General features: G+C 37.7%; 1 protein-coding gene across 1 annotated transcript in view; it reads right to left on the bottom strand.

Moving 5' to 3' along the window:
• Window positions 1-13,076: 13,076 nt before the first annotated feature.
• Window positions 13,077-27,453, bottom strand: part of ARAP2 (ArfGAP with RhoGAP domain, ankyrin repeat and PH domain 2) — a 195,566-nt gene continuing 181,189 nt past the window's right edge. Inside the window, exons 31-33 of the mRNA XM_044682425.1 lie at window positions 25,898-25,961; window positions 17,546-17,680; window positions 13,077-13,430 (exon numbers count right to left, since the gene is read on the bottom strand). Coding sequence (XP_044538360.1) covers window positions 13,077-13,430; window positions 17,546-17,680; window positions 25,898-25,961 — 553 coding nt within the window. The remainder of the gene's footprint in view (window positions 13,431-17,545; window positions 17,681-25,897; window positions 25,962-27,453) is intronic.

The following is a 27,453-nucleotide window of genomic DNA, read 5'->3' as shown; positions in this document are numbered from 1 at the left end:
AGAAATGTAGATTAAAACAACTCTGAAGTTTTACCTCATATCCATAACACTGACAAAGATGACAATTATCTTAGGGGCTGTGGGGAATAGAATTAAAGTTCTATGTTATTATTATTATTATTTCAAAATGTCTTGTGTTGGAGAGACATGTCCAAGGGAAAGAGTAAATTTCTAGTTAAGGTCTCCTTCTCTCTCTCTCTCTCTCTCTCTCTCTCTCTCTCTCTCTCTCTCTCTCTCTCTCTCTCTCTCTCTCTCTCTCCCTCTCTCTCTCCATGTGTGTTTGTCTATCTCTCAGAACAAAGCTTGACATAATAACAGTGTATTAATTTCTCTGGCAGGCTTGCACTTAAAACCACAGAATGCAGTATCAATATTTTTTCTTCCATAAAACCAAATTCATATATTACTGGAAGGTCAGGATCACATCAATATTAACATACTCAAGATAAAGGAAATCAGAAGAAAAAAAGGAAGCTGCAGATAAATGGCTGACAGTTTCTCCTTGGAGAGGAAAAACAAAGGAGTGATCAGAATTGGTTTCATCATGAGCCCAAATACATTTAGAAATATCATGGCATAGGATACTTGATGATCTTCTAGTAATGCAAAATAAGCATAAGCAAAAAAAAGATCATGAAAATAATTGAACTTATGTGCAAACATCTATAGCAAAGGATGAAAGAAGGAATTTTTACAAAGAATATGAAAAGATATTCCAAATTAAGTCAATCTATATTTTCATAATAAGGGACTTCAATATGAAGGAGCAAAGGGGGACATAGTAAAAAATATGTTGGAAAATATGATTGATGTTAAAAAAACAAGGGAGTCTATTAAGTAGTAGAGTTGAAAGTAAGTCTGAAGAAAGCTTGGCATAAAAACTAAATAAACCATATCATCCCAAGAAAATTAGGAAATGAATGGAATACAGATGAAAAGGGTATTTTCATAATTATCTCTTTTCAATATCAATGACAGTGGAGCCACCATATTTGGGTTCTATTACTTCAGTCATTGATATTCAACTGCATATAGGGAAGAAGAAATGTTAATTATGTGCAGGAAGTTATGAAGAGTGGCTGGATAAGCTCGTACACACTTAAATGAAATCCAGCTGGACCTGCATGCAATCTGGAAAGCAATTAGAGCTTATTTCACAAGACCTATCAGAAAGTTTTATATATATGATATTCATATAACTTTTTAAATTTATAAATCATATGCTGACCTTCACATCTATAGGAAATCTTATGGAAATAATCTATCCATATGCTTGATTAATATAGAAAAAAAGGCAGAAAATAAGGAGTAATTTGCTCCCCCCAAATATTTAGACACTGCCATGGAGATCATCTTACATACATAATACCATAAGGGATGTCATTCAGGAAATTTAAGACCGAAAAAAGATGACACTTGGTATAATTTCCCCGAAAAATTTGTTTTTTCCCTTATAACTTGGGTTGCATTGGCTTTGTTTGTACAAAACTATTTTAATATAATAAAAATTGTTCATTTTAATTTTTTTTTTAATTTTAAACCCTTAACTTCTGTGTATTGACTTATAGGTGGAAGAGTGGTAAGGGTAGGCAATGGGGGTCAAGTGACTTGCCCAGGGTCACACAGCTGGGAAGTGTCTGAGGCCAGATTTGAACCTAGGACCTCCCGTCTCTAGGCTTGGCTCTCAATCCACTGAGCTACCCAGCTGCCCCCTGTTCATTTTAATTTTTGTATTATCTATGTATTATTGGTTATAAATTCTTCTCTTATCCATAAGTCTGACAGGTAAACTTTTCCATGTTCCTCTAATTTGTTTTTGGTGTCACCTTTTATTTCTAGAGCAAGTATTTATTTTTATTTAATTTGGTGTATGGTATGAGACATTGGTCCAAAGAATCAGTTGGTGGAGAGAGGTCCACAGACAAACATTATAATGCAAAGGTGGCTGCCTTTGGAGTCAAGAAAATGTAGGTTTAAGCCCTGACTGTGAAACATCATTCCACTAACATTTCTTAAATAGCTCTTCTGTGCCAGGTACTGTGTTCAACACTGGGGACATAAAGAAAAGGCAAAAACTGTTCTTGTCCTCAAGGATATTATTTTCTAATCAGTGAGACAACATGTATATATTTGGTATGTATACATAATATACATACATAAAGAGACAGTGTAATGGAAGTTTACCTTAGAGGGAAAAGCACTATCAGCTGATGAGAATAGGGAACTTCCTGTATAAAGTGGCAATTATACAAAGTCTTGAAGTATGTCAGGAGGTCCTAAGAGGGTGAAAATGGAAGTGAGGAGACAGCATTCTAGGCATTAGGAAAATTCAGTTTAAAGTGTAATAAGTAGATAAAGTGGCTGATAATAGGGGAGCTGGTGGTATAAGTGTGTCACCTGGGCCTGAGAGCCAGTAACTTCATTAGCAGGTGATTTGAGACTGTCAGGGATGTGTAGCCTAAGCTGTGATGACCAGTTGGTCTCCCTGTTACCTATAAGCTCCTTTAAGGTGGAGAATGAGGGGCCCCTCCCTGCTGGAGTGAAAGCAGAACTCAACAGGAAGTGAAGCTCACACATTTCCTGAATAAAATGAAAACTTGCCCAGTACTTCCTTTAGAGTCAAGTGGTTGCTATTCTCCACTCTCCTCAGCCCCTTAGCCCAAGATGATGTTATAATAACTACAGAAGTTCACAGTTTCAGGCTAAGGGTTTATTTTAATATGGAAGGGAAAACTGATGTAAGAGGGTTTAGGACTCTTGAGAGACTGTTGCTAGGGGCGATTGGCAAGTGTTGGCTATGGACCTAGAAGCTAAGGCCAGGCTGAGGGGACCAGCCCTCTGCCAGAGATAGTTTAACACTGCCCTGATGTTGTTTGGTCCACCAGCTGGACAGATATAGTTGATGAATTGGTTTGGGGGTGTCCCTGTTGCTAGGCTGCCCTAATCTAAATCCTGCCCATGATCCACAACCCAATCTCCCTTCAACCTCCCTTCAACCTCCTGGGGTCCCCAAGGGGAAGTCAGGGGTAGCTGGGTGTCTGGATGAGGTCAAGGAAATAAGAACCCCCAGGTTGGTTCTGCAAAGGTTTTTATAGTCCCAGCTCAAACTGTCAGCTCCTGGGACTAGCACCTGCTGGGCCAGAGTTCCATTCTCCTAAGTGACAGGATTGCCTAGGGTAATTTTGCAAATGCAAGAGATCTTGCATAAATCCTGCATTACAAAAGGCATGGGGATGGTGTGTATTTAGAATTTTGTACTCTAGGACTCTGTTTCCCAGAATCCCACTTTCATCCTCACATTACGTTCTTATGTTTTGGAGATAATTTCTGTAATCCCACACGCTCTTTCTCTTCTCCTGCGAATGCAGTCAAGAAAAACTTCTCTTTACTCAGACTTTACTCTTGTCTTTTTATTTCCTCTACTTTGAGTGATTATTAATAAATCTTATAAAATATAATACTTGGAGTTATTGGATATTAATTTTAATCTTACAATGGGAAATAAAACATAATGCATAATAGTAGGTAGGCTGGAATGGCTAGACCAAGGGGGCATATCAATGGTTCCCAAACTTTTTTGGCCTACCGCCCCTTTTCCAGAAAAAATATTACTGCCCCCCTGGAAATTATGAAACTATTTACTGAACTCAGAATAGAATGTAATACAAAAAAAGTGTGGCCATCACTGCCTCCCCTGGATAGCTGCAGCACCCACCAGGGGATGGTAGTGCACACTTTGGGTATCACTGGGGTACATGAACATGATTAATGTATAAAAAAAGAATGAAAATGGAGAAATGGGAATGTAAAAAAAGAACAGGGTAAGTTAGGTAGAGTTTTAAATGTCAAACAAAAGTTTATGTCTAATGCTAGATGAGATTAAGGAAAGAGGTAATAGGGAGCCACTGGATTTTAAGTAGAAGGAGAACATGGTTAGACTAACACTTTAGGAAAATCACGCTGACAGCTATTTGGAAGATGGAAAGGAACAGGGCAGGCAAGGTGATGAAGGCTTGATTGAGTTCAAGGCGACATCTGTGATAGAGAAGAGAAAGAAAATAAAGCAAAATTTTGGATATTTGGCAATTGCTTAGATATAAGGGTGAATAAAAGTGAGGAGAGGATAATATCTGGCAAGATGGTGGTATTCTCAATTTCAGATGAAATTGTAGGTTTTAAGAGAAAAGATGAGTTTAGTTTTGGACATGCTGAGTCTGAGATTCCTTTGCAGCCTCCAGTTCTAGATGTCCAATGTGCATTTAGTGATATAGAACTAGAGTGTAGCAGAAAGACAAAGGTTAGGTATATAAACTTGAGAATCTTCTGCATAGGGATGATAATTCAACTCATAAGAGATAATGAGATCCCAAAATAAGGGAATATAGAAAGATAAGAGGAGCCAAAACAGATCTTAGAGACATCTACAGTTAGTGGTCATGTAATAAAAAAAAGATTTCATCAAAGATGACTAAATTGTGGTCAGAGACATAGGCAATGAAACAAGAAAGTGAGTTACAAAAATTGGGAAAGGACAAAGTATCCAGGAGGTGATAAACAATGTCATTCAGAAAGTCAAGAAGATTGAAGATTAAGAAAAGAACACCATTATATTTGGTTATTAGCTTCTTAGAAACTTTGGAGAAAGTAATTTCAATTGAATAACAAAGTTGGAAACCAGATTGCAGAGGATTAGAAGATAGAGGAAAACAAATAGAGGCATGGGTATAAATGACTGTTTGGAGGAGATAAGCTGAGAATTGGAGAGAGATGAATAAGAGCTGGTAGGGCTTGTAGGATGCATGTGGATATATATGTAGGCAACAGGGAAGGGGCAGATAGATAAGGAGACTGAAGTTTGAAGGATAGTGAGTGACATAATAGAGAGGGATGAAGAGGTACACACAAAGGGGTTAGATCAGAGGCAGCAGTCAGAAGGCATAGGGAAAACGTAGAAGGAATAGTGGTTATAATAAAGGAATTTCAAAGATAATGAATAAGAAAGTAGACTACTTCTGATATGCTTGTGAATATGAGGGATGATAAGATTAAGATTATAGAAGTTGAGGTTAAGTACACTGAAGATTGAAAGTTAGGGTAGTTGAGAGAATATCAAAGAGCTGAGGTACCCAGGGAAACTGTGATCCAAGCACCAGACACATCAAAGGAGGGAAAATGTCCTGGGAGTTGGTAGATATTAGCCACTGCAATCTGATTTGAGTGATGCATTTGGACAGGCTGAAACTGAATCTCAAAGGAATTGAGGCTGCTGAGTGAGAGTAGTAAAGAGATAGTCTAGAAGTGACAGTGGGGAGGAAGGAGGATTCATACTCTTTAAGTACAACCAGGGAATATGTTGGGGTTTGGGGGAGAAGTTTGAAAGTGCAGCCAGTATTAGAAAGGCTGGACAGAAATTCATTGGTCAGGAGGCAAATAGGTCTTAGTGAGTGCCAGAATGAGAGGTGGAGAGCTTTAAACTGAGAAAGAAAATAAAAAGATTATTGATTACATAGCAGGCATCCCCAAAGCCATAGCAGCCAGGAAGCAGATCTAGTGGCTCTTCTTAGATCAGGTCTACCCTGAATTGCCAACTCCTTCCTTCTCTCAGAGGCCATGTCTTTGTCTGTTCCTTTCTCCTATGAGTTTATCCTCCTGTGTCTTACTGGACTCAACATTTCTACCTGCTACAAGATTGGAGTCTGTAATAGTACCTCTTACCTTAGTAGGTAAGCTGTAAATACACATTGGCTGGTGGGAGATTGTTAAATCAAATAGATTAAAAATTAAATAAATTTAAATGGATTACATGAATACATTAAATAGATTTAAAAATACGGTGACACAATTCATATGGAGGTCAAATTTTTGGCAATCTCATTTATTCCAGAACACCAGATCAGAGTAAAGCACGTGAAAGATGTCTCTGAGCAACCAAAACATCATTTTAATCTACTCTTTCCAAAATACCAAAGTCCATATACATTACTTTGAGGAAAGACTTTCAAATTTAGCTACTAGTACTATATGTTTAGCTTTTTATTAAGTTATCTGAATTATCTGGTTAGTGTATTAATTAGAAATCTTAAACCTGATAAGTTAGAAGGCAAAAGGGGGTTCAGGTTTTAGAACCCCGGGAAGCTCAGGGCAGTTAGAACTGGACTATTTAAGGGGAAGATCCCCAGGGAGAGGAAGCTCATTCTGGGTTTTGGGATATAGGATGGTGGGGAGCAAGACACTCCTTGAACCTTAGCTACTCCCTATACCAGAAGCTCCATAAGCCTTTCCCTGCTATTCAAATATCAACTGTTCCAGTCTGTCCCCACACTGACCTGTTTCCTGCTGCTGCTATAAAGTCCAGCTAGCAGTAACTGAGATTAAACGTCATCTCTGAAGATCTACAAGCAACATCTGTCAATATCCTGCCAAAACTTGCTAATTTATTTATTTAGGTATTTGAGCTCTAGAATAGGAAGAGAGAGGAAGAACAGTGAAGAGGCCTTGCCCTTTTGGGGTGAGGCCTGCCACAGACTCAACTTGAATAGATCACAAGAGACCTCCTCTTGCCATTTTCCTCACCTTCATTCCTTTCCTAACCTACTTTCCTTTAGTAATTAAAGAAGTTACTCTACTGTTCAAATAGCCTTTGATTCTACAGTTGGGGTACATCATCACTCACCCTGATAGAATCCTCCATTACATTAAGGGCTGACAGTTAGAAGTGACCTTCAATAGTGGGGGCCCTGTTGTTTTTTAACACAAATCCTTGTGCGTGGATCTCACCTGTCAACCTGCAACATCTCTTCCAGTTGGAGAACTCCTCCTCTCAACCAAATCATCAAGTTGAGAGAGAATTAAATCAAATCCTCTCAGTGAAGCTTTTCCCCAGTTAAGGACAGCTTGATTAGCCTCTTGTGGAGAGTTAACTGCCACTGGCCTAAGAAGTACCCATTCCCCCACAGGAATCTTGAGTGGCTGCAGTTCTATCTGCTGCCTGCTTAATCCTTACAACCTGTATTAATGAGAAATCTTGAACCTTTGAACTACATTTCCTAGAATTCCTTTTGAACGCTCAACCAACCACAGTTGTGTGGTCACATTTTATTTATAGTTTTGCTGTAAGCTCTTCCTTTTTCTATCTTTCCTGCGTGCATGGCTGGGTGAAGATGGCTTTTTACTATAGCTTTTTTATTTTAGTTATTATTAATAAATAGTATTAAATATAATACTTAGAATATTAGATATTAATTGTGAAACTCACACTAGAAAGGATTAGGAAAAAGTAAATTTGGGTGGAGATATAGTGAAGATGATGATAAAAGTAGGGTAACACCAGTAGGAGATGTTACCAAAGTAATAATAAATAAGAAAAAATATATAAAAAGCAAACATGAAAACTAGAGAGGCTGCATGGCATAATAGAGTATCAGTCTTAAAGAATATAAGAATTGGGTTCAATTATTGCCTCTGAATCAAAGTGCTGGGTCTAGTCACATTTCTCAGTGACCTAAATAACTCTCTAAAAGCTTAAGTTAGAGTAGAGTTGCAGAACTATGAAAGGAGGGGGTTTTCATGCTGGAAATTCTCCACAGCAATAAAATTATAAATCCAAATTCAAAGATGAGGGAGGAGGAAGAAAATCTCAACACATAGCAATCAAAGGCTATTTAGCATGAGGACAAGAGAGCTATAAGTTATGCAGCAATCACTCCCCTGTATTCTAGAACTGTATTTTAAAAATCATATTATAATGAAATCCTTGTCATCAAAAGTAACTAAATTATGTTCAGCACACTGGAATTTACCAAAATTATACTTACAGGACCTGGTTTTTGTTTGTATATTATTCCATAGGGGTACTCTCCAGGGAACTGGAATGTCAAAACATTTGGCCTGCCTCCATATATTGACTTATTCCATGCCTTTGAAGATTAGCTTTAGGAGTTGTGGTAGCTGAAACCAATTCATCATTTGTTGGTCCATCTTCTGGCAATTAATCTCTCTAAAACTTATTGGTTCATTTTTTGAAGAACAGAAATACAATCTATTGCTGGTGCTACACTTGGTCACCTTTCTAGATTGGGAACAAGAGGTGTTAGTACTTGTTTCTGTTGGCATAACTTCTGGGAACTTGGGTTGAACTTCATTTCACAAAACTGCCAGGGGCATTTTTAGAAAATAATTTTAGAAAATAATAGAAAAAATAAAATAATTAGCATGTTAAAATTGTAACATGGTATCTTGAAAATTAATTTATTTGTCCTCACTGTTTAGGGGCAACTATTTAATACATATAGACAAGAAAAAGTGAATATAAAACCCAATTAAAGAATCATGCACTGACTAGATATTTAATATTAATTGATGATGATACTGGTGAGATAGGTGCCATGATGGGGGTAGATATGTTTAATATTTCTTTTCCAGTTATATTCTTGTATGTGTGTATGTGGGTTTGTGTGCATGAAGACTCATTTATTGCTGTTTGGGGTGTTTTTGTTTTGTGGTTGCAGTGGTGGTGTTTTAAAAAAATTGACACATTAAAAAATTATCCAACTCCACAGTATGTTTAATTCATTTCAAGAGAAAATAAGCAAGTGCTTTCAGTGTGCAAGACTCCATGCTAGCTGCCGAGGAAGACATGAAGATAAATAAGGCACAGCACTGCTCTCCCCCTCCCAATCCAACCCGCAGCTTTGTTTTTTTCCTGAGCTCTAAAAAATGGAGATTTTTATAGGTAGATGTGGGAATATATGTGGAGCGGGGGAGTGAGGGTATTCTAGGTATAGAAGTGCAGTCAAGGCGATCAGAAAATACAGAGTATGATCAAGAACTGATAAACAGCTCAGTGAGTTGGAAGTAATAGATTGAAATAAGGTTAGAAAGATACGATGGAGCCAGGAAAAAGGGAATTTAATGGCAAGCCAAGAGGCTGGTATTTTATTCAATAGGCAATAAATAACTTAGAGTTACTGAAAATTAGTAATGAATTTTGTAGCAAGTGAATGACATACTCAATTGATCACAGATTTAGTGTTGGGAAGAATACTAGGGGCTATTCAGTGCAACACTTCTCCCTGCTATCTCCTCCTCATCCTCTTCATTTTACAAATGAACTGAGGCTAGGAAGGGAAAGAAAATGAAATATGTAAACATGGAAAAATATTTTAAAACTTAAAAAATTTAAAAATAAATTAAAAAATAAGAAAAAAATGAGCTGAGGTCAATAGCTAGGAAGTGTCTGTAGTTTGGATATGAATCTAAGTCTTCTAGACTCCAAGTATAACAATCTACTCTGCCATGCTGCCTTGGCAGAGTTATGAATAAGGAAGGCTAATCTGGTGCATGTTTGTAGCAGAGATTAGAGGCAGGTTGACTCTATGAAGAGGACATTGTAATAATCAAGTCTGGGGTTTTAAGGTCCTTAACTATGGTAGTGGCAACAGGAATGGGACATGAAGCTGTAGAAGCAGATTCAATTAGACATGGTAGTTGATGTTAACTGACTTGTGGGAAGCCAATAAGAGAATAGATAAAAATCTGAGACCCCTCTTTTGATACCTCTTATGATCCATACCTTTTCTTATTGGAAAGCTTTGAGTCTTTAGCAGACCAACATCTACTGAGTTAATGATTCCTCTCCTTGATAATTAAGAAGCCTGACTCCTAACAAACATTACTTAGATAAGACTGCATACTTAGATGAAACTTTATTTGACCAGGTGCAAACCTATAATCCAGAGCATCTCCATAAAATATTTCCACTCCCAGAATTATCCCCTACTAATTGATGGTTGGAATTTGGCCATTGTCTTTGTACTTATACCTTTACTCTTTAGACTTTAATGGGTTGTGTATGATTTGTTACCCCTTCACAACTATGACTCTTTCTTTGTGTTCTTTGTTTGAAATCAGTATATAATAAACTCCAAAGCCCACAGATTTCAGATCAACATGGGCTAACCGCTAGTCTGGTTGTTCTCATTTTCTTTTTCCTGTCTTAACAATCTGATGCCACTAACGCCACTCAGGACCCCAGAACCATATAGAGCTGGCTCTCTATACTGACTCAATTTGGGGTAGATAGGAAGACGTCAAAAAGATGATGTGAAGATGTTGAATGACAGGTAAAATGTCAAAATGTAACATATAGAAAAGAGACACATTTTGAAGAAAATATTATTTATTCTGGCAATATACAACACATACACATTTCAGAATTGAGGGGTGATAAAAAATAATAGGGCAAACGAGCATCTAGTTGCACAAGTCTAATTTCTGCTCCAGATGCTTTTGCCTTGACATTGAATTCTCAGTGCAGCATTAAGGAGCCATCAGGTTATATAATTTAAATAGAACAACAGAGTAATGTACTTGAAATGAATGTTAGTAAAACAAAATAGTGCTACCAGATTTTGAAAGCCCCCCCCCTTTTTTTTCATTGACAATGTCAGAATCCTAAATTGCAGAAAGTTCAGCCACAGTCTGGGAATACCAGGCACCACCTGTTTCAAGTAAACTGGTACTTCTTTATAACGGAACCATTTTCAACTTGTGCATATCCTTGGGAAGAACTGCAGTCACATTTAAACAGATTTTTAAAAGCCTATTTTTATAGAATTCTTAAGGCATAGTTACAGACAAATAAAAATTGGCATTTACAAAGCACTTTTACAAGGCACTTTACATATGGGAGAGCATTTGATTCTTATAATAACAGAGTAGAAAAATAAAGGAGGTGATGTTTGAAGGGACAGGAATTGATCCTTGTAAAACCTATATTCTAGAACAACTTGGGATACATCAAATACCCCGAAACTTTCCTTAAAAAGAGACCAATTTCATGCTCAACATGCCTCCAGAGTTAAAAACAAAAACTAAACTAAAACACAACAGATTCTGAATAGCAGTTCATTTGTGATTGATTTTTCTTTTACCTATCACAGTTTCTGCCAACAGAGGTTCCCAAACAATTGTGAATACTTCATAAACTGTCCTGCAGTTTTTCATTCGTTTTACAAGTCATTTCCACTTAAAGAGCAGCTTCCTCCCTTCATTGAGTACTATCTGCTGCCTGAAGCATTTATTTATCCTACCACCACTAGAGGAAAAAGGATGGCACAATAAATCATGGAATGCGGCATCCGTTTCTGTACTGGCCAAAGAGTATGATCATTCTTGATGATATTTCTATAACAGATGAGCACTAGACATTTAAAAGACAAGTGAATAATAACGAAAGGGAGAGTGCCAGGAAAGAAAATACTGAGCTGAATAGATGCTTTCCAACACAAAAATTTACATTATCTGTAAAGATCAGAGAACTGGAGCAGAAAGGGACATCGATGCTCAGCTAACACCGACTCCTTCATGTTAGACCAGTGAACTCGGGGTAAGGAGGTGAAGTGTCTGGCCTCAGGTCACACACAGGATGTCAGAGGCATGATTTGAACCTTAATCTTCTGACTTCAGAGCCAGGGATCTTTTTTACTGTATCATGCTTCCTCCAGGCTTGAAAATTAGTGGATAAAGGTGCTATTTTAGCCTAATCCAGGGTTAAATGAGGAGCTGGGGAGTGTCAACAGCAAATCACACTCAGTGACCGATTCAGTAGGGTGGAAGGCAGCAAACATTTATTAAGTACCTACTAAGTGCCAGGCTCTGTGCTAAGTGCTTTACAAATACTTGATCTAGAATGGAAAAGGACATCAATATCTTTATGTCGAGATATCGAATACCTATCTTTTTCATCGTTTGTTAGGTGACTGTCCTTTAAATTGAGAGAAGACCAGAAACAACTTTAGAAAAAAAATTGACTTTGAGCAAATCACACAGGTTTGAGGTGCCTCAGCTTCCTGACTGGTAAAATTTAAAAGTTGGACTAGATCCACACTAAGGTCCCTTCTAGCACCAACCTTTTATGACTCCATGACCCAGTGCATTTAAATGAAACATCAACATTCAAATTATATCACATCTCATTTGTTTCAGTTTAGTTCTACCTGATGGGGAAGAGGAACCTTAATTATTTTTGTGCTTCACACACATATACACATACATGTACACACATGTGTGTGTATTTGCTTCCTTGCCAACTACAAACTGATGAGCAAACCTTTAAAGGAGCATAGATTATTGGCTCTGAAAGAGTAATATGCCCATCAATTATAGACATACCACGTGTGTATTATTTCTGTACATACAACCCAATGTACATGTGTACATACATCTATAGGGTTATCTAGGGGGATATTACTATATGGATTCAGCATCTTGCTCTCCCATAGCCAATAAATAAAATAGAATCTGAGAACTCCTTTCGAGGCTTGCCCATCACTTTGTAATCCATTGGCCTTTCAAGTCATCTAAAAAAAACCCTAAAAGTTAGTCCTGTAATCTATGGCTTATTTCACTCAAAACACTAAGAAATGGGCCCCAAGTCTACTATGAAGCCCCCGTAGTTATTGGAACATCCCACAGAAAAGCCCACAGAGAAAGTGCCGAATTCCCTCCTTCCAGAGACGGCATCCAGTCACAGCTGACCTGAGGCAGCCGTGGGGAGCCCGTCCCACCCCAGCCCTCGCTTGGAAGAATCTGGGACATCCTTTCCCTCTTCTCAAAGACTAATTCAGACGAAGCCACACGGGCACCACGTACCTGGGAGGCTTCTCCTCTGTAAACCTAAAGTCATGCAGCAACTTAACACACGGTTTCTCAAAGTGCAATATGTGTTACATAGAGTATCAAATCATTGAGGGAAAAAACGCTTTATATACATACTACCTACAGTGCACTTTCGGAGGATTCCTCTTTTAATCACCGCCACTTCTCCAACCAGGCAGAGTCCTCAGAGCGAACCTCCAGCTTTACGAAAGTGAAGGATTCCATGACAACTTTACAGGAATCTCTACACGCCACAGTCAATCTCACCCTCCTCATTTCAGGTTTACACAGACTTTCAACTTCGTGGCTTTGGGGAATAATTACAAACAGGGGGACCCATGAGCAGTTCTGTGCATGAACAAGGAGTCTATTATACACTATCTAAAAGAAACCGTCCTTCCCCTCCAGCCAAACCCCCGTCATGGATCTTTGGGAAGGGTTCTTGTTCTCTGCAGAACCACGTTGAGTTCCTCGATCACTTTAGAGGGTAATTTGTTATCTGTTTCCAGGCTAGATTTGCTATTCTTGTCCTCAGTCTTCTTCAGAATCTTGAAGTCTTTCTGTGATTTTTGTTGGCTGTGAAGAATATCCGCACCCGTGTCCTCCAGACAATTGAAGCTCCGGTGTTTCTTAGTCCTTAGATTTCGGTGTTTTTCCTCCTTGCGTTCCAGACAGTGGGCCACCATGGAGGCTCGCTCTCTTAAACTGGCTTCTATTTGCTCTTTGTCCTGCTTTTCAGGGGGCCTCAGCCTTTCCAGTCCTGCTTTTGAATTCTAAATGAAACAAAGTGGGTGACATGAAAGCAATTCTTAATCATACAACTGTATGCTGTGATTTCAGTTTATTCATTTTGTATGAGAATTTTAAGAATCAATTCTGCCAAAGAACTTTTGGTAGGGTTTTATAGTAGTTAATAGCTGGCAATTTCTGTGTTTTGAATTGATGACATTAACAAAATTTTTGTTATTTTGTTATATTAACAACAACAACAAAAAAATAAAAAAATCAACTGAAAGTTACATAAATTAATCTGTTTGCAAATACAATGCATTTCAGATAACACTAATAACACTAAGATAATTTAGGCTTCCTCAAAATACCTCATTTTTATGTGCTGTGTTCAGGACAATTTATACTACACATTTTTCCAAATAATTTTCAAAATGATGCAGTGTTTCCAACTTACATTAAATTTGTTTCTATTTGACAAATTTTACTAACCATGTAACTAGATGCAATGTCCTGTCTTAGGTCTTGTCTTAGAATGTGAAGAGTAACCTATTACAGTGGTTCCCAAACTTTTTTGGCCTATCGCCCCCTTTCCAGAAAAAATATTACTTAGTCCCCTGGAAATTAATTTTTAAAAAAATTTTAATAGCAATTAATAGGAAAGATAAATGCACCTGTGACCATCACCGCTCCCCTGGATCACTGCAGCACCCACCAGGGGGCGGTAGCGCCCACTTTGGGAATCACTATACTAGACTACCAGAAGTGTAAACAACGGAATAATCTATAAAGTCTGGATATAAAAAATAAACAAATTTCCACCTGAGTCTATAAGGCTATTTCTTTCTTTTTAGAGACAAGATTGTTTCAAAATATAAACGCTATAAAACATAAACCATATAAGTCACTTTAGAGCTGAAACTTAGTATTTCTGATAACAAGAGCTTGCTTTACATAATATACCAAACTTTTAAAAGTGCTTTACATTAATGATTGCCTATAATTTTAATATTCATCATATAAATTCAAGCATGGACAGTCTTATTTTTAGTCTTACTCCAGCTAAAGGATCTAAGTGGTAGATTTAGGATTTAAATCTAGGTCTTCTGATTCCATCTAGTTCCCTATTAAAGCAAAATTCTTATAAACTTCTCAATGGGTCACAGAAGTCCCCCACGAAAGCCTCATTTTGGTTCAGGGCTGACCCTGAGTCCTTGAAGGTTAAGCCGTTAAAGTAAAAACTTGGGCAGATTCTAACATGCTGGAAACAAGGCTTTGTCCAAATATAGGCACAATTACAAACTATGTGTATTTTCCAAAGGTCAACCCAGCTAACTATAAACTCATGATTAGTAGGCTGCTCACTAGCTAATGAATTATGTGGCCATGGTAACCTACGATTTATGAGAATAATAAAGAATGACAAAATTAAATTTTCTTGCCCTTTTGCTTACTTATTTAGGGTGGTGACAGAATGGCAGAAATGGGAGTCGACAGCGCTAACTATCATGAGGTGTCTACATTATCCATAAATTTGAGATTAATTTTGAGGACTGCTAATTATACACAGTACTAGAATAATGAAATCACATTGACTCTAACATTTTTGATTATTATAAGTGAAACCAGAAGATAATGAGTCAATTAAAAGGAAGATCAATTCATAGGTACTCTTCAGAGAGGGAGAATGGGGGAAAAAGAGTTGGCAGAGATGATTTCATCCTATATCCAAGGGGAGCAAAAAAAGCCTCGGTCATCTCATGTTGTTCTGCTCATAACAATCATTACTCATGTGATGTGAACTACTTAGAAGGCATCATGCCATGAATATTGTCTTCAGCAAGATGGTTAGGTAGTGTGTTACATGACCAGCAGCACCACCTCCACCCAAATCATAAAAATCAAAATTTTAAAAGAGAAAAAAATAGCTACCAAAGTGGAGTAATTTCTGAAGCAGCTATCTATATGCAATGACTAGTTAGAATAAGAGCCACATATAATCCTAAAGTAGAGAAATGGGAAAAGATAGACAGAAAACATTATATGAATTTAAAAGTGGCTTAATCTATACTTTTAAAATTATCAATTGACACTGAAAAAGAGAAGGGATAAAGGAAGGCATTGATTCTTATTGCCATAATTTCTCTACCAAATTTTAAATGATACACAGTAATCTGCACCAAAAAGATGCCCAACCACCTTAGAAAAGCCATCTATCAGCAAATGCTTGGTTTCCTAGCCAAGTGAAACGAGGAAACATGGCAACAAAGGGCAGCAGTGGGATTGAATATGAATTTATTTATAAAACATTATGAGCCACAATAATGGAAGATTAGCCTCAGTCATGATGATATGAGAAAAAGCTAAAAAAGCTTTTGCAAGCAAATGATTTTCTATATATTTTCAGAATTATAGAATGGACTATAGGGTACAAACACATGAGATTCCATTCTACTTGGAGTGCATGGATTGAACTACATAAAAGAGGGTAATATGTTCACCAAAAATATGTGTATTGGAGGTCTTGTGCACAGTTCACATTAGTGAAATTCTCTACAGACCAACTCATCATCAAAACCCAGAATTCTATATAATTTCATTAAATATGGGATGATTCAAAAGATGTTGGTGCAATAGGAAAAGGCAAGTAGATGAAGAATGCTTATTACACAGACTATGGCATGCAGCTGGTTGGGGAGTCCATAGAGTCTGTTCACATGTTTGTGCGCACACACACACACACACACACACACACACACACACACACACGCATCCTTGGAAAGGGTCTGAAGATAGACAATGAACTGGGCTCAGAATTGAATAAGAAGAGTGTGCTGCAATATTTTTAGGAAATGGTGTAGTACTTTCAATGGTCCCAAACTCTCTAAAACCAGAATTAAACTTAAAATATGTTCCTAAGGTGATGTTTATATGGTTGTGAATCTTGGGGGGGAAAAAACAATCTGTGAAGCATCAAAAATTGTGGGTAACCAAAAGGACAATGGAGAAAAATGTAAGGCATACATACACACTAATAATAACGCCTTGATGCAAGAAAGGACATAAAAGATATTACCCCCCAATTTTTAAACATAAAAGTTAATAGACCAGTCATGGAGAGAGAGGAGGGGCTAATAGTTATACTACCAGAGTGCCACACTAGTTTTCTCAGAACATAAAAAGATGTAGAGGACAAAGCTCTCAAAATCTCAAGGATCTTCAATAGGGGGATTAAGGGGGACACAGGTTTATTTCAATTAAGATATTCATGCATGTACGAGGGAAGTTTAGAAATTTCAGCAGTCTGTGAACTTCTACACTGTAACTAAATCCTATGTAACAGTAATCAATCCATGTTTCATTCTCCAGTTGGAAAGGGGGAAAAAATAACTGCCTCCATCAAAGATACCAGTGCTTCTTTGTGGATGCCCAGGGGCCAGCTTTCAGGCCACTAACCTGGCTGAGAAATACCATTAGTTTCCACAGCACTGAAACTTGAGTAGGTCACTGTAAAATATAAAGCATTGTTACCCCAGCTCGAGACTAATTTGCTTTACAAGGGAGACCATTTTAAACCTAACTTCTGGTTGTAATATTTTAACAACAGAATTCCTGAAGGTGAGACTACCTAGATACTTTAGGGATAAAGAATAGCATGGAATAGGGGAGGTGGTTAATATTATTAAATAATACCTGTCTTAAGAATAAAAAAAAGTTAAATTCAAATTCACTAAATTATTAACCAGGTTCTTTGCAAAATGCCATAGTTATTGAGCAGGTTTTATGATGTATTGGAAAGTAATTCAGGTTCAGAGTCCCAGTTCTGCCCAGAGCTGGAAACCTCTATTCCAAGTTTGCCAAGAAACCTTGGACCAGACTCTCAACTTCTATGAACCTCAGTCTATTTAATCTAGAAGAAGAAGCATGGAAGAGAAAATCTCTAGATAATCTTCCAGATAAAGTAGAATACTATGATTCTAGATCAAGGTGGATATAAATATTTCCTGAATATTCTCTTCACAATGCAGTATTTAAAACATCTATATTTAATATTTAATTGAAGTCAACAGAGTTAATTAACATTGCAAATTACGCATTGCACAAGAAAAAGAAATTTGTGTTCTAATCCAATACAAAATATATTAAACCCCCAACCTACCTCTATATTTCTTCTGGCTTGGTTAGTATTTTTCTCATGCTGGATGGGAATTAAAGGCAAACCACCAACTTTGGGATTTTTGGTTATAGATCGCTTACGTTCTTTTCCAGCAGGTGGCTGGATATCATTATCATGCTGTGGAGACACAATTTCTGGCTGTTGGCATGGGCTTGTATTATGATGCATACTATGTTATACACACACAAATCAACTCACTCAGCTCTTTTGCCTTATCTCCACATTAGACCATCTACTTTTCATATGAATGTTATTTGTAATTATTAGGTTGATGCCACAGTCCTGTTGCTGTAGAATCTCAGACTGTTAAGTGAACTGAGCTTTGAGGTCTCAGTTCAATTTCTAAGTTGCAAACATGGGCCCTTTATACTATTTATCAAAGCTAAAAAAAAATCTTTGGAGACTGGGGGAAAATTTTTTCTGTGTAGGAAAAGGAATATATATCTCTTAGATTTCTTTGTCCCCAAATCAAGAAAAATTTTTTATTCTTTTAACTATACCAAAGAAAAAGTTTTGGAAGGAAAAATTATTTACCTTCTATATCCCAAATTAAACTAAGGCATGCCTGTTAGATACTTTCCTTACTTATAACCATTTAATATTTTTGTTACTCGATTGCATTTTGTATAAACATTCTCATCTTTTAAAGAGAAAATTTTACAAAAAATTATTATCCAACAGAAAATATAATTTACATTCCTCATAATTTATATGTGACAAGATAATCAAGTAACATCAAGTGTCTAAATAATCTTTTTTCCTTTATGAAAGAAGCTAAATTTTTAGGAGAAAAAATGAAATAAGAGATGAGCAATGGTATCCAATAAAATATCTTTTAAAGTGTGAATTTCAAAATATGTTCTTGTGAGAAGAGGGTTTATGTAACAAGTATATAGCTAGATCCTTAATGGTAACAGATTCTTACTCTTTACCATGGTGAACGTGGTGCTCATTTTTTTAAATGCTGAGGAAAATATCTCAGGATAAAGTAACTATGTGAAGACCTTCTTGATCAAATTTAATGTTTTCATAATGTGTCCCATAAATACGGAATATCCAAATTGTTACAAGTACAAACATTTCACTTCTTCAAAGACTGAATATACTCTTTATCCTCACTTTTTTCAATCCCTTAACTTATTTTATTTTAAAAAATTTTCTTTAAACCCTTACTTTCCATCTTGGAATCAATACTGTGTATTGGTTCCAAGGCAGAAGAGTGATAAGGGCAGGCAATGGGGGTTAAGTGACTTGCCCAGGGTCACACAGCTGTGAAGTGTCTGAGGTCAAATTTGAACCTAGGACCTTCCATCTCTGGGACTGGCTCTCAATCCACTGAGCTACCCAGCTGTCCCCAGTTCTGAGGTTCTTAAGTTGTTTATCTGAATTATTGTAGGAATTTCCTCATCATGAGCATATACCATAGTGAGGATTCCTTTTCTAACTGGGACCTCAGTGAGGTCCCTTTCTAAATCTCAAATTCTATGATTCTGTGTACTTTATACCAGTGAAATCACAGGCCTCTAGGTAAAAGAAACTGTGTGTGTGTGTGTGTGTGTGTGTGTGTGTGTGTGTGTACATACACACACATACATTTATATATGTTTTTAAGGGATAGGCCAGAGTACAAGACTAGAACTTGTTTTGACTTAAAAAAGTGTTAATATAGCTCTCATATTTCTTTTTTAAATATGAGGGGAGACCTTCATTGGGAAATGAAAGGTCAATGACTAGACAAAGAGAAACTTCATAAAGGCCAGCCTCTAGACTTTCCTGTATGAAACTCATTTCAGCTAGTTACAGAGTCATATTAACACCAGCAAAGTTTATTAGCCACCAAGAAAGGTAATAAATTAAATGAAGCAAAGAAAGTGGTTTTCAAAAGAAGTGAAATTCAGAGCTGAGAGTGAATGACCTGACATGATTCCTAAATCCTTTAAGAGGAGTAGGAGATTACAACACCACTAATAAAGAATGACACCCAAATTGCTGCCAATTAATTTCACTCATCTTGTGGACTGTGTGACTAGGAATGCAATTCTGTAGTTAGAAAGGATTGGGGAAGAGCCCATTTCTACTGATAAGGGTCTTTAACTCCTCTCCTAAAGAAGGGGTCATGTCATGAATAGGGGAAAAGGAGTCTCTAAAGGACTAGCAGTACTATCTTTAAACTATGTTACCAGGATCCTTGTGAGAAGGGCATATACATCTAGGCATCCACCTTTTGAAGCACCTTTAAGTCATTGTTCTGTCCACACAGTAAAGTAGGAAACTATAAAAATTAAACTAGTAGGTTTCTCTGTCTTCTTAAATTTAAAAAAAATGTTGCAAGTGACTATAAATTTTGCTCTTAAAAAGTCCCTTCCAAACACACTCTGTCTCTCTGTCTGATTTACATGTATATATATAAAGCTAACATGCCTTTTGGAACCAACTATAGATTTTTAGACGCTTAAAAAAATGAAAGGAAAAAGTAATAATCTAATGTTTACCTATATTATTTTCCAGCTATAAAATAAAGGAAAAATCACAATGCTCTGATTAGATAGATATTAAATATCTTACTACTAAATAAGAAAGAGATAATAAGAGAATATTTGTCTTCCTTTGGTATGACTAATTTGATTTCTTATATGTTTACACTATGTATGTATTAAAAAATCATAATGGTAGGATTCTAGAAAGCCTGCCTAGAATTATCAAAGAGAATCTAGGAAAATAAAAAGTATTAGTAGCCTAAGAGTTAAGAAAAGTCTTGATCATTCTTTGGACCCAAGCTCTGACAGTCATTTCTCCTGTATAAATGAGAAAAGAATGGAAGGTAGTCCTAGCAGAAGAGAATGTGGGCTTTAAGGTAGGAAGGAAAAAACTAATCTGCTTCAGGTAATGAAAAGAAACTGGAGTACATAGCCTCTAGGTAAGGATGGCAGCTGCCAGCAGGGCTGTAGGAATACTACTACTAAGAATAGGCCAAAGTGGGTCACTGGCGTAGTATGATGTTGGAATAGTTGTTTTTCTTATCTGTCCAGCCTTCACACAAAAAAAAAAAATAAATAAAATCAAGAAAAAAAGAATGATTAGATATGGAATAACAAAAGCTGAAATCCAAAAAAGGAGCCCAAAATCTCACATTAGGTTAAAAGAAAAAATAAATAACAGCCATAGTAGCTGAAAACAGTCTCCTAGGCTTGGGCTTTGGGGCAGAGCTGTAGGGATTCCTACCCAACCTTTCTAGGTCAAAGACTCAGCTTGTACCTAGTGCAATCCCATAAGAGCTGGGAGACAGCAATTCTGTTCAGTTAGAGGAAGCAAAGAACTTTTATGTCTGAGGGAAGGAGGTATGAAAAAGTAGTTTTTATTTTAGTTGGGGACACAGTTGGGGGGGGGGGGAGGGCTGTGTCCTCCAAACCACCTAAGTAAAATAAAAAGTAAGGATTCCCAAACTCAAGGGCTTGTATAGCACTTGAAGGAAGAAGAACCAGAGGCTGAGGAGGTAAACCAGAGAAAAGGTGAAGGGAAGAGAGGAGAAAGGCTGAAAGAAAACCTAAACCAACATACAGACTTTTCTACAAAGCAGCTTTATGATTTGCCAGGAGCTTTCCACAGTACCTCAGCAGCTCCTCATAACAACCTAGTGACATAAGTGTTAGCATCTCCATTTTAGCTTATAGAAACAGAGTCTGAGAGAAACTAAGTAATTTACCACAAATTGGGTTAATAGGTGCAAGTTGGATTTAAACTTAGGTCTTCTAGACTTCAGGTCCAAAGCTCTACCAAGGCTTGACCACCTGGCTGCCTGAAAGAGTTCCAAACACTTTATTCTTGAGGATTATGAAGAAAAGGAACCGAAACTTCCTATCCAAAAAGAGAATTCTGTAGACGACCCAGAAAGTAAGAAATGATGGCAATAACCTGTGGTTTATAAAAGATTTCATACGAGGAATTCTGCTCTTTAAGAGGTTACTTTCTGTGAGGAAAAAAAAAAAAAAGGACTGTACCCAGGATTGTACCCACCCTAAGGAAAAGGGTTATCAGTCCCCAAGCAAGGGTAGTCAGTCAGTAGCCACATATAGGGTCTGTGACATCCAGCTGGAACTTTATTCAACCCCTCTCAGAAACATGGATGTCACAGGTCGGAAAAGGGAGGAGGGTCTAGGATAGAGAACTAAATTATCTAACTTATGATGGCTGAGAGGTGGCTCCGGGGATAAAGCCTGGAGTCAAAGACCTAAATTCAAATTCAGCCTCAAACACTGGCCCTGTGCCTCTGGGCAGTCACTTAACCTTTGTTTGCCTTAATCTGCTGGAACAGGACAAGGCAAATCTCCAGCATCTTAGCCCAGAACGCCCAAATATCCCTGGTGTACTGTGTCTGCCAGGCCATGAGGAGGCGGCCACAAGAGACCACCACAGCTTGGGCTCTTTACTAGTGTGGCCTCGGGTTCTGTGCCTCACCCAGCCTCATCCTCACTGGCTGGCTACTGTGGAAGCTTTTTTCATGGGCTGCCTCTTTAGCCTCATTCCCTGTTGGGTGACTTGATCCTTCCCTTGTATGGAGGCAGCCCCCAGGCTTCTCCAATTTCCCTTCCCTCCTAATCCAATCTGCTACCCCATCCCGCTGAATTTCCCTCGTCCGCCTCTCTGCGGCCTCTCTTCTCTCCTCAGTCTCCTCTCAAGCTGGCACAGGCCCTCCTCGCTGTGGAACTGCTGCAATGGCTTCTCTCTCCACCAAGTTCTTTTTCCTCCCCCCCAATTCCATAAACCCCAAAGTCTTCTCTTTCCCCTCCAGGGTCAAGACTCATTCATGGTCTGCTCCCTCCTGCCTCTGCATTCTTCTTTATCCTCCTCCTCCTCCCCCCATGGCCTCTTCTTCCATCCATCTCCAAGGACTCAGGGCCATCTCCCTGGCCTCTGGCCTGGGGTTGGCATTCCCTCCCTTCTCTCTGTCCCCTGCTATCCCTGGCTTCCTTCCAGTCCCAACTGGAACCTCACTTTCTACTTTCTTGAGGCCCCAGTTCATTCCCTCCACCTGCTGCTTCTGTACATCTCGGGGTCTCTTGTTCCTACCTTGTCCTGTTTAGGCTATTTCCTGTTCAGGCTGTTTCCACATTAGTGTGAGTTGGTCCAGGGGCAGCTTCTACCTCGGTTTCAATCCCTCAGCACAGGGTCTGCCCCAGGGCAGGCACTGATGATCCTTGTTACAGATTGACAAAATCAAACTACCACCATTCATAGTCTTCCTCCATGAATTTCCCAAGGCTATTCTAGTTCCTCTTTATCTCTACATTTTGGAATCCTTAGTTTAAGGTGAGCCTAGGTCCAAGGGTTACTACCCTGAGGCACTCTGGTAAAAGTTCTTTGACTTTCTCTCTGCCTTCTTTACTTTCCATTATATTAACACTCCTTGGGCTCCTTGGCTCCTAGCATTCTGGGAATGCTGAAGAGGATCCCTTTTCTTTCCTGTCCCTTGGAGTCTTTGATTACTCCTGGCCTTCCTTTAGCATAGACCCTTGTCCTGAGCTCCTGGAGCTCCTCTTACACCTCCCTCCCCACCTGGCTGGGTGTGAAAACCCCCAGGAAAGGCACTATTCACTCTGCTCACTTCAGGGCCCAGCAAGGAGAACGAGGTCTTGGGCAGCAAAAAGGAAACCTCTAGAAGAGGTGACACATGCTCCTCACTCCAAGGTAGATCTGAGCTGCTCTGCTATTCTCTAGCTTTCCCTTTCTCACTTATTAATCTAGTCTCCCATTCTTGGTCTGTTCTGGCTCCCATGGATGCTGCTTTTCTTCTCTAAGGTTGTTTTTGGGTTCATTTTTCTACCATTCCTGCTGCACTGGGTGAAAAAGCCATTTCCCTGTCTTACCTAAAAATAAATCACTCAAGGGGCCAAATGGCCAGGCCTAGAGACAGGAGGTCTCAAATTCAAATCTGACCTCAGGTACTTCCTGGCAGTAGGATCCTGACCAAGTCACTTCACTCCCATTGCCTAGCCCTTACCACTCTTTTGCTTAGAAGCAATTGATTCTAAGAGAGAAGGTAAGGGTTTAAAAATTAGGCTCTACTGGATAAAACAAGTATTGGCCTCAGCATCTTCTTCTGGAAGTTTTGTTGGCCTTGGGTCAATGGAATTCCTCCCTTGACAATTCCTTACCTGTATGGCTCTCCTGAGATGTATTAATGAGCCTGTTGTTAATGCTGGTTCTACTCTTTAGGGAATATGGGTTTCTTTACCTATTGTTCTAAACTGGCATCCAGGATTAATTTTAGTAGTAACTATATGACCTAGATAAAGGAAGCCATCTTTCTCTGGAAGCCACCTCCATCACCCTTATTGCTTTCCTGGCAAGAAGTATGTGGTTTCTACTTATTTCAAAGCTGAGACTCTTTCATGGGAAGTACAGTGATCCTTTTTATATGCAAGGAAAAGTTAAGGGCATGTTTGAATCTTTCTAGGCTTAGATTACCTATTCTTCCTGCCCTCTTTTATATATATAGAAATCATTTTCAGGCCTAGGACAATGACCTACTGCCTCATTTTCTTCCATCTCTGAAAGAGATGGGTTGTTTATTTGATCCCCTTGAATCCACTGCCAATACCCCTTCTTTTGTCTAAAGTTGTCACTCAGGTCTTAAAGCCTACCTTCTCTTGCTATTATTCCTTGTGGAAATAGCATGATTTTCTAGGTTTTACTGCTAGCAACTATAAGGAAACATAAAAGGGCATTAGGTAATTAGAAAAAAAGATTTAAAAAGTAAAATATTTTAGAAGGAGGCAAAAACTAACTTTTAATGAGAATATAAATNTAAGGGCATGTTTGAATCTTTCTAGGCTTAGATTACCTATTCTTCCTGCCCTCTTTTATATATATATATATATATATATATATATATATATATATATATATATATATCCTAGAAATCATTTTCAGGCCTAGGACAATGACCTACTGCCTCATTTTCTTCCATCTCTGAAAGAGATGGGTTGTTTATTTGATCCCCTTGAATCCACTGCCAATACCCCTTCTTTTGTCTAAAGTTGTCACTCAGGTCTTAAAGCCTACCTTCTCTTGCTATTATTCCTTGTGGAAATAGCATGATTTTCTAGGTTTTACTGCTAGCAACTATAAGGAAACATAAAAGGGCATTAGGTAATTAGAAAAAAAGATTTAAAAAGTAAAATATTTTAGAAGGAGGCAAAAACTAACTTTTAATGAGAATATAAATGGAATTAGAGTCTAATCTTTCTTGGCTCTCTTATTTGTTGATTCCTTTCCATTCCTGTCCCTAGGGCCAGCAGTTGTCTTAATCTTATTACTATTCCAAACATTCAGGCTTCAAGCATATGGTATATTTTGGCTGACAAGGTAGCTAGGATTTTTAAGTCATTCTAGAAATTGCTTCTGATCTTTTTTCTGGGCATTGGGTTCTAGCTAGAGGAAAACATTTCTTAATCTGGCTCCCTCCTTCCCCCCAAATTCCTCCCTTAAGCTTCAGCTATTAACTGCCCTTAAAGTCATCTGGAACCTTCCAAGAGTTTTGTAAGCCTCCATGCCTTTGGCAATTCCTAATCTTTCCATTAGCTCTCCAGACATGGAAGGCACTTCCCTGTCTAGCTCATGAACTTTCCAAATCTCTTTCAATGTTTTTGGTTGCTCACTTAAAAATTTCAAGATTACCTGCCCTCATTCTTTCCTCACTGAATAAGAAATATACTTCCCTTCTCAGTCTCAAAGATGGCACCCTGAGGCATTCAAGGAATAAACATGGCATGTAATTGCCTCCATGACCTTCTGTAGGTATTAAATTCTTCAGTTTCCAGTAAGTCCTACTGAATTCTTAGCTTATTTCTCTATTTTCTGGCTAGTTTGCCAGAATTTGCTTCTGGGCTCTGTTTTGACCATTAATAAAAAGGCAATACCTACAATCTTCATTGTATTAGCATATTTAATATTTTTACTAACAAACAATACTTTATTTCCTGAAATATTAAATTTTATATAAGTTTAAAAATAAATAGAATTAAGTAATCCCTCAGGCTGATGTTCTAAAATAAGACACTCCTTTATTCATCCCTCTTGAGGAAGGTACTAATTCTTATGCACACTTACTTGTATCGAGGCACTTTATGACTTTCATACATTTTAATAATGAATGAATGTGAAAAATATAAACCTATATGTAAGTGCATAAATGTCAGCTTTAATCCAGGCTTTCTTAGAGAATCCTTTTTGAAAATCTTTTTTCCCTCAATTTCAAAAAATAAAATATATCGATTCTACAAAAATACACTAAATAGATATTACTAGAAATTATAAATAGATATAATATCATACCTGGGCAAGAAAAACACTGGTCAACCATTCCATCTGTGTTTGCGGACCATCACAACACATATACCTGAAAAATAGGGGCATTATAATGCATAATACATGAACAAACTGTGTACTTTTAATAGACACCTACAATATGGGTGATTACTGCATTCACATTAAAAAACTTCCTTGAGATTCTCTTGATTTATGATTTAATGTAATCAGAAATAGAATATTAAAGAAGAGGCTATTTCAGGTTTGTTAGATGTATAATATTAAAAAGTTTATGACTTCAAAGTCTTAGTGAAAATAAAACTTGCTTATCAGCCCTAGAAGACAAGAAGAGAAGATATTCTGTTCATTACCACAGTAAGAGAGTCATTTTGTAAGACAGAGAAAGAATTCATGTGAATGTAAGAAAATGGCATGAAGTTGAATAAAAACTTTCAGATAACCCTGAGCCCATGGATAATAAAGTACACTTGTGCCCACTCAAATATGGCTATCTTAAGCAGTAACACATTACCTAATTACAAAGTTAAAGATTGAAAATTCTCATCTATGTGACTGAGGAGAGATAGGAAAAATAAGCCACATGTGGATTCTTAACTACAGATTTTTCTCAGCTACAGCAGAAGTGACAATTTTTAAAGGTTATGAATTCATCTGGGGTAGCCTTATTGCTGCTGTAATTCCATATCAAAAATGGCAAGCACAAAGATCAGGGACATCATGATTTCAGACTAAAACACCAGCCTTCTCCCAGCCTCCCAGGTTTGATTATCTTTGATTTCTTTTTCTTTTGTCTTTCAGATTCAGTCACCAAGTTCTTTTGGTTCTAATTCTACAGTAACCCTCTCATTTGTCCCCTTCCTTTTAATTTTCCCTGTCACCCAAGGCCCTCATTATCACATGCCTAGAAAATAGCAAATAGTTTTAAAATTTATTATCTCTGCCCTTCCTCCACACCCAAATGTGTCCTGCAGTTCTACCTGCTGCTAAGGCTAATCTGTCTTTATGTTCAGTTCTGCTCAAAAATCTTTGGTGGTTCCCTCCCTCTTCCCTACAAAATACTATTCTAAATTCCTTCAAGATATTCAAGACACCTCCATAGCTATGGTCAGTCTATCTCCTATACCTAAAGTGTCCACCTGGATTTCTACATCCAAACGCATGTGTGAAGGTGTGCAAGTTAAAACCTAACTCAAACAGTATCTTCTAAAAGATGCCTTTGGTTCTCCTATCCACCTCACCCTCACAGCCTCTGGCGGTCCTAAGTTTACTTCTTGGACTTCATTTAGCATTTTTTTTTCCACCTCTCTAATGCACTTACTATGTAATATCATTCTGGTTATTTCTGTTTATGTCTTATTCTTATATTAGACTATAAGATCCAGAAGATAAGAACTGCCATTTTATTTATTTAAACTTTTATTATCTGCCATGTTTGGAACACAATCAGTTCTTAATAAAATGCTTGCTGGGTTAAAATTCTGAAATAAATACATAGTAGGGGAAGTGCTCTGAAGATGAAGTGGCTAAAATAATTTGTGAGGAGATCCTAATCTTGCCCTGTC

This window comes from Gracilinanus agilis, chromosome 6 (assembly GCF_016433145.1).
Source record: "Gracilinanus agilis isolate LMUSP501 chromosome 6, AgileGrace, whole genome shotgun sequence".
Classification (NCBI taxonomy): Eukaryota; Metazoa; Chordata; class Mammalia; order Didelphimorphia; family Didelphidae; genus Gracilinanus; species Gracilinanus agilis.
The sequence above is the reverse complement of the archived record's forward strand: the minus strand, read 5'-3'. Positions and strand labels throughout refer to the sequence as shown.